The sequence below is a fragment of the Dysidea avara genome, chromosome 8 (assembly GCF_963678975.1).
Source record: "Dysidea avara chromosome 8, odDysAvar1.4, whole genome shotgun sequence".
Lineage (NCBI taxonomy): Eukaryota > Metazoa > Porifera > Demospongiae > Dictyoceratida > Dysideidae > Dysidea > Dysidea avara.
In genome coordinates this window covers 32,134,908-32,142,622 of record NC_089279.1, presented here as the reverse complement: position 1 = coordinate 32,142,622, position 7,715 = coordinate 32,134,908, and the positions used below count along the sequence as shown (strand labels likewise).

General features: G+C 38.8%; 1 protein-coding gene across 1 annotated transcript; it reads right to left on the bottom strand.

The window, feature by feature from the left end:
- Nucleotides 1-347: 347 nt before the first annotated feature.
- On the bottom strand, nucleotides 348-7,257 carry LOC136263311 (uncharacterized). Its single transcript, XM_066057820.1, has 3 exons — nucleotides 7,122-7,257; nucleotides 4,437-4,602; nucleotides 348-1,107 (listed from the first exon to the last, which is right to left on the bottom strand). Exons 1-3 carry the CDS (start codon nucleotides 7,174-7,176, stop codon nucleotides 501-503), a joined length of 828 nt encoding a protein of 275 aa, XP_065913892.1. The 5' UTR covers nucleotides 7,177-7,257; the 3' UTR covers nucleotides 348-500.
- Between the last annotated feature and the right edge of the window lie 458 nt (nucleotides 7,258-7,715).

The following is a 7,715-nucleotide window of genomic DNA, read 5'->3' as shown; positions in this document are numbered from 1 at the left end:
GAAACTGAAACAGTTTCATTGATTGGAGCGAAGATCTACCATTTGACATATACAACCTAAATCAGGCACCACGCCACACTATAACATAATTACGGGGTAACAGAGAATTGCAAAATCATGTATAGGAAGTCACCAGAAACTTAATGTGACCTATCAAAGTTCATGGTGACGTAGTTCAGCACATTTCAAGGTAGATGGATCACTTTATAGTTGCTACGAAAAACAATATCGGTTGTTGCTCACTTTTTTGCTGCCAACATTTTGCAACTCCATATATAAACTCTCTATAACTACTGCCCACTACAGATCATGTGCACTTGACAAACTACATCACCCAACCACCCACATTTTGCAAGAAAATCTTCAAAATACAATCAAACATACAGCACACACACAGGGTATAGCTACTAAATTACAATTCAATGACTACACAATGTATTACAAATAAATAGATGCATGCATGAGCTCAGCGCACTAAACAACAATCATTCACAACACAATCACAGAACAGTTAACATAGAAACATCATCAGTAAACACACTAGGAGTATATTCAGGTGGTGGTTCTGATGGTACATCACTAGATGGAGCAGTTGGTGTAGTAGTGTAGTCATCAGTAGCAACTGGTTGATAATCTCTTGGTGGAACTGGAGTATAATGATTAGTGGGTTGGGTTGGAGTGTAAGGAGGAGGTGGTGGGGGACCTGGTGGGACTGTAGTAGTACGAGTCACTCTGGCTATTAATATTCTTGGACGTTGTTGAGTGATTACGTAGGTTTGATTATCCTGTCGTCGTATATATGAATATCTCACGTAGACACAACAAATAACTAACAAGACGACAACTCCACAAACCAACAAGCCTCCAATTGTGGCACCAATCACCGCTCCAGAAGATGAGCCACTACTGTCATCATAATCATATCCTCCATCACAATTATACTCATTGTGGCAAGAAATAATAATATCCTCACGGTGGGAACAGTAACAATCATCAGGATAATACCGTACAGTACAGTAACTGAAACGACTATCATATGATCTGCAGTCAGTTTGGCAGATAGCAACTGGAAGTTGTGAAGAATATCCATGAATGTTAGTGTTAGCCCTGTAAAATGTTAAGAATTAGTGCACTGTAATGTGTACCAATAATACATTTATCACAACATGTAAATCAAATATACAAGTTAAACACAAAAATATTTAATGGTATAGCTATAAAAGCATAAGCCTGTTCAGCTATATAAACCACAAATCCAAATTTACAAATGGTGTACAGTTGAAGAGTACAAAAAACAAGTTGATGTTGTGCTACTTCTAAAAACCAGGTGCCATGCTGCTAGCTAACTTATCTGGAATTAACCAATTATGTACTACTATTTTTATGGTTCTGCAATAATACATAATTAATTTATTGTAATTCTAGGATTTTGCAATTCATGATAATTTGTAATTCTTCAATTACGTTGCTATGCACTGCTAAGGAAGTGCTTGTTAAACAAACCACTTTTAGCAACATATATTACGCACAGAAGTATCTTCCAAACTGTTTTATACAGTGGAACCTGTCTATAATGGTCACCTTGGGACCAGATATATCTGGCCTTTATATACAGGTGGCTGTTATAGAGAAAACCTGTATAAGGTGGTCAGCAGCATTTTAGTGGCTATGGCCGTTATAAATGAGTGATTATTATTATTAAGAGGCTCGCGCCAACCGCAATGCAGTAATATTTTTAGTACAGAAAGGACAAGGTGAGCTTGTTATGAATGTTGTTTGTAGCTATTGAATACGTTTAAGCAATGAAGCCTGATAGATTATATAGTATTCATTGAAAGGCAGGAAGTGTGATAATTGTGTATTAATTGAAACGGTGCCGTGGTGCCGTGGTGCCAGACAGTTGGCCTAACAAGCCACCATAAAAGGTAGCGACCGCTATATGAAGGAGAAAGTTATGTATACAGTGATTCATAGGCGAATTCTTGGTTGGCTGTTATACGCGTTAGACAGGTGACCGCTTAATGCAGACAACAATACATACATTTGTATGGGAAAAGATTTGGGACCTCGTGTCCATGCCGTTATGCAGAGGTTACCGCTTAATCCAGGTGATCGTAACACAGGTTCCACTGTAGTTTGACTATCGTGTTTTTTTCCACAAATTCTCTTAACGAAGCCTCAAAGCTGCTCTTCATTTTCATTCACATACCGTAGGGCAAGAAATTTTCTTGGGATACAAATTTTCATGGATTTTTGCAGGCATCTTATCACAAAAATTAAATATTTTGTAGCTCCTGTACAAGTTGTATCGAGATCAATGTCTAAACCACGAAAATTACTGATTTTACCACATTTTAGCAATTCACGAAAACTTAATACAATAAAAATTACTTTCCCTATGGTACGTGGGCCCATTTCCAACTCAAAAGGATCTGAAGGAAAGATAATTTGCAAGGTCTGAGGAGTCGCCACACCCGTATTTCAGACCACCAAAAAGAAACCAACTCAGAACAAAGTTTACTTGTGCGAAAGTTTAATCAGACTTCATTTCACTTTTCTTCTTACGAAAAGCTGCTTTTACCATTTCACGATTTTACTCACGTGGGTGCGTAAGGACAAACATAGGTAGATAGGTACACACACACACACACACACACACACACACACACACACACACACACACACACACACACACACACACACACACACACACACACACACACACACACACACACACACACACACACACACTTTACAAAAGCAATATCAGTAAAACAGGCGTGCATCTACAGCCGGCCAAAGGGGTTGTGGGTGTGCACCTAAGATTTTAAGGAATCATAAAAAAAAGTAGTGAAATAAGGGAGATTGCCTACATCTTGAAGATATGTGACCCAGTCTGGGAAAACCGGGCTTATCACCTATTTAAAAGTATCGAGAAACGCCAGTTTTAAGTATTAGTGTGTTGTAGCTCACCAATGGTTGAAGCTATGTGTACCAAATTTTCACATGTTTAATACCAATTCCTTGCCTTCCAGAGCATCCACTGTGCAAGCAGCCAACAACTAAGTTTCCCACCATTTTAGATAGTTTTTAAACCGAGGTTGACTGTATCAGGCAAACTGCAAATTGGGTGGGAGGCGGGGGCCCTGGAAGGCAGGCAAGATGGTGCTCAAAAATTGAAAAGGAAGGCGTAGGGATGAAGTATGCCAAGTTTTGGACCAATGAGGTCTCAAAACTGGCTAAAATGATAGGAAATTCACAGCAGAGGTACTAATTCAACACCACAGAGCTGTACAACCACATATAGTCATCCCCAGGCTGACCAGAGCTCCATTAAGGCCCCACACTGCACGTACGGATCGCCACTGGGCTTGGGAAAAGCAGCCAGCAAAACCAGACCACTCAAGTCTAGCTGATTTTTATTGTGGAATTAGATAGTTTATTCATGTAGCTTTGTGTCCTGGGTGAAAATCGAATCTGCTGACATGGGCGATAAGACCGGTGCTCTCAGACTGGGTCACATATACTAGTGGACATTAATCCCTACTTTAGTCAATACCCACAACTGAATTAGGGATCAAATGTCCGCTAGTATATCTTCAGGTGCAAGCGACCTCCCTTGTTTTACAACTTCAATGATCCCAAATCGAACATAAAATTCTTAATTTTTCCCTATACTTGACCAATATTATGATCAGTGAACCATACATACCACATTGGACCAGAAAGAATAGCTCCAGGATTGTATAGTTTTTCATCTAAACGTACACCCCAACTATCGATTACTGCATGAAATAGTGAAGTGGCCATTGTTAGTTAGTCGGTCAGTCAGTCAGTCAAGCAGTAGAACATTCCACTAAATAATTATTTTGGCTTAATTTTGTAGCAACTTTTGGAAACGTTTCGGGTTGTACTGAAGGCACTATTGCACTTGGTTATACCTAACCAATACTACAAGGCACCATGAAGTTATCAATATTTTTGGCCAGAATAGCCCAACCCTATACAGTACTACTGTACTGCATGGTTATTGATCAGTTGTGTGGTTTGATAGAGCATATCAAAAGTGTTTGAGGTTTCATTACTATGCCTTGCTTTCATGCAATGACCAGCTGATGAAAAATTGTTTGCCTTAGTTTATAACATGTGTATATATGTACATACCTTCAACGTAGAAAATTAGAACTACATGTACAGACTTTTACAGAATATGATGTGGACAGTTAGGATATCAAACTCTAAATTCTATACAACACTTGTCTGTTGTGCTTTCTCAAACCAGTTTATAATAAGCTACACCATGTATAACCCATAGCAATTATGATATCTAATACCTAGGCAAGTGCATGAAACATTGAAACAACAATGTAAACCTATGTAGATTGTACGTACATTTAAGTGAGACATTTGTGCATGTGTACCATGTGAGCACTTACACTGATTTGTAATAAGCAGTTCCACAGTATCCCATCTGGCTACAAGCTGCTCTAGCAGCATTTGGCCCAAATCCTGTCATACACACAGTACCCCATGTTCCATCTTCCAATTGACACTCTAGTCTACCAGAATGACCACCACCTTCAATCCGTACGTCTTTACAACCTATTTAACAAAAGATTTTATGGATGAAATAATCATAGATGACATTGCTATCTTACACTTGACATCACATATAAGGTTTCAAAATGCCCTACCATACAAAAGGATTTCTTAACCCTCATGTAATTAAATGCTTGAAATACGTACATGCACCAATACATACTTTGGCTCTTATCCATGTCCTCAAAACAACTACTAACCCTAGAGCTATGCAAATAGTACAATTGATATATGTAATATAGAAAATGACACATACAGATTTATCCTACAAAAAAAATCATGGGAGAATATTTGTGACAGTCACACTTATTGTTCAGGCCACTACAATGAGAAAACTTGTTTCTCATTATCTCCTTCATTTTTAAATTAATTTTTATTGCACTAAATATTTTATTTATTAGAACATAGCTATAAAAATACACGTGTAGCTGTGACTGCTGTATAAGAGTATCTTGATCTCACTAGTATTATTTCCAATCTTTGGGTCATGTAGTATCGCACATTTTCAACAGCGGCAGTGACAGCAGCAGATGCCACGTTGGCACCTGTAGGCTGGTCAGTCTCATTAGGGGGAGGGGCTGCTGCAGGCTTGTGACAGAAGCAGTAACACTAGAGCTACTACATGATGGCCCTGCAGGGCAGGTCACAGTAGTAATGCTAGTGTATAAATATTCTATTATAACACTCATTGTGGTGCTGTCAATGCTCCAGAAAAGGCATTAGAAACAACAAAAAAGTGAAAAACTCACAAAAGGTGCCTGCATAATTTCTCATAAAAGTAGTGCTTTTCTATGTCATACATCCACTATCGCAGTTTTCCAAGTTTTTGCAATGGTCAATTGCCATGTGCTAATACTGCTCTGTATGCGCAGTTCTTTAAATGTACATGACTAATGTTCTGTGGCTGTCAAGTTGTATGTGTGGGCATGTTTAAGCTCCTATGAGTATGAAAAATCTGCTGTTAAACAACTGCATATGTTTGCACGGTACATCACGCTTTGAATATTGTGAGAACTTGGAAAACCACAGTATCATCACATGCTGTTATCGCAAAGGAACATTTTTATGCGGGCAGTTGATGAGAAAACAAGTTATCTCATTGTAGTGGCCTTTACAACTACTCCAGCAACTTTCTGTTGCAATGTGGCAAAGTAATGCTAAAATTATCTTTAGGTATTGGGCTCTTCAGGACAGTAAGGATGATGACAACCCTTTCTACCCTTAGTTACAGTATTTCCCATGTAGTAGTAGTAGTATAGCTAGAGAGAGAAAACCATCATTATTATAATGAGACACAAACATTAAGGAATCCTCGGTCACATGCAACCACCAGACAGGGTTGGTTAAAAACACCCGGGTGGGCATGGCAAGGGAGTACAAAACATAAAGTAAGTTTACATGCATGTACATTTAACTAACTAAAGAGTCAGTCTGGGGAGGCAGGAAACCACTCACGACAGTCCCTAGCCATAAATATTCTTTGAGATGCTGTAATACACTTCTGCGAAGCAGAATCCCTTAGAGCTACTTTTGACACTAATATATCCTGGTGAACAAAATGTAACAGGTTCCATAAGTTCTTTTTCTCAAGAAGGATGGTAGTGGCCTAGAACACTGATTTCAAGAGTTTCGTAATAGTTAGAAACATTCAAACGATCTAATTCTACTAACAGTTGCTGATACTCTACTTTGTTCTGCTTACGTAACCTGGCTGACTGAAGATGGTGTTCTGAATCCAATGGACAGGTCAACTCAAGTAAGGCAATAGAGTTGGCGGCAGTATTGTAAAATACAAGGTCTGGATGATAAGAAGTCACCATCACCTCTGGTGGAATAGTGGCTGGAGGTGACACACTGGCTTGCAAGTTTGGGAGGTCAACAAAAACTTGGATATGTAGTTGTAGCATTAGTCTTTTGTAACTTACACTTTCTATATTTGTACAAAGTGTCTTCTATCACAATTTGAGTTATTTATATTAATTGTGTACTATCAAAAAATTACTCTAAACACTATGATCAAACCGGCCTGATCAGGCAAACTTACTAAAGTTAGACAATGGCATGTCAAGAATGCTTTGATATTTGCAAAGTATGCAGGGTTTTTATTCTAGTAAGACACCTGTAAACAGGTGGAACCTAGTAAGACACCTAGCCATAAACTTCAACAAACAAATTGCATACTTTGTGGGTTCATAACAAAATTCCAGTCACCACAGGCCATTGTCTAAATTACTAAGACATGGCTTCTTCAGTGGATAAACAGCCCTCAGGAATGATGTAATTATTACATCATTCCTTCGGGTTGTTCATCCACTGAAGACTCCTAGCAATGCATGTCTTACCTATACTAAAACTATCAGTGTGGCTCGTAATGTAATGTCATATAGGGTGTATGTTAAGTCCTCTAAACGTTTGCCGACCTTACCAGCTGAGTTACCAGCCCCCACATCGCACCTCGCATCGCACACTGCACGTACGTTAGCCACTGCACATCAAAAATAAAAATAGAAGGTTAAAAATACCTGCCAAAGCAGAAGAAGTAAAAGCGAGAGTAGACAGCAACTGAAACAGTTTCATCACCACAGCGCAGATCCACGTCTGTCAAATCACCACGCCACACCCCTCGACTAGTACTCCTCCAGCCTGATCATGTGACCATGGGTTATTGGTAAAACCAGGAACGAGGAAATAGGAAACGGGAAATGAGAAACGGAGAAATGGTTGGAAAAGAATTCCTCACTGTAGGACACACTTCATTTGTACTGTACTTGAAGGGGTGGATTTCCTTACAACAGTCGGTGGCTGAAGTAACAGACAGTGACTGCTCTATTAGAGTGTTTTGTAACTATTAACAGCTAGCTATATTATCATAATAATTAACTAACAGAATGGCGATTGCATGTATGCAGTAGTGTTTTAGGGCTTCAGTTGAAGTGACTGCTCTATTAGAGTATAATAAATGTACTGCCACTAGTCAAATTCTAATGGTGGATATAATGCAGATCACCCTGGCAGTATCAGTGGCTTCATTTGATATATGACTGCTCTATTAGAGTATAATAAATGTACTGCCACTACAACATATCAAATGACATTGTATAAGTAGGCTGGCATGT

Coding starts and splice junctions, on each gene's coding strand:
- LOC136263311 (XM_066057820.1), bottom strand. CDS start 7,176: ATGAAACTGTTTCAGTTGCTGTCTACTCTCGCTTTTACTTCTTCTGCT. Junction 4,603..7,121: donor TACTTCTTCTGCTTTGGCAG/GTATTTTTAACC, acceptor TTTGTTAAATAG/GTTGTAAAGACGTACGGATT. Junction 1,108..4,436: donor ACTGCTTATTACAAATCAGT/GTAAGTGCTCAC, acceptor AACATTTTACAG/GGCTAACACTAACATTCATG.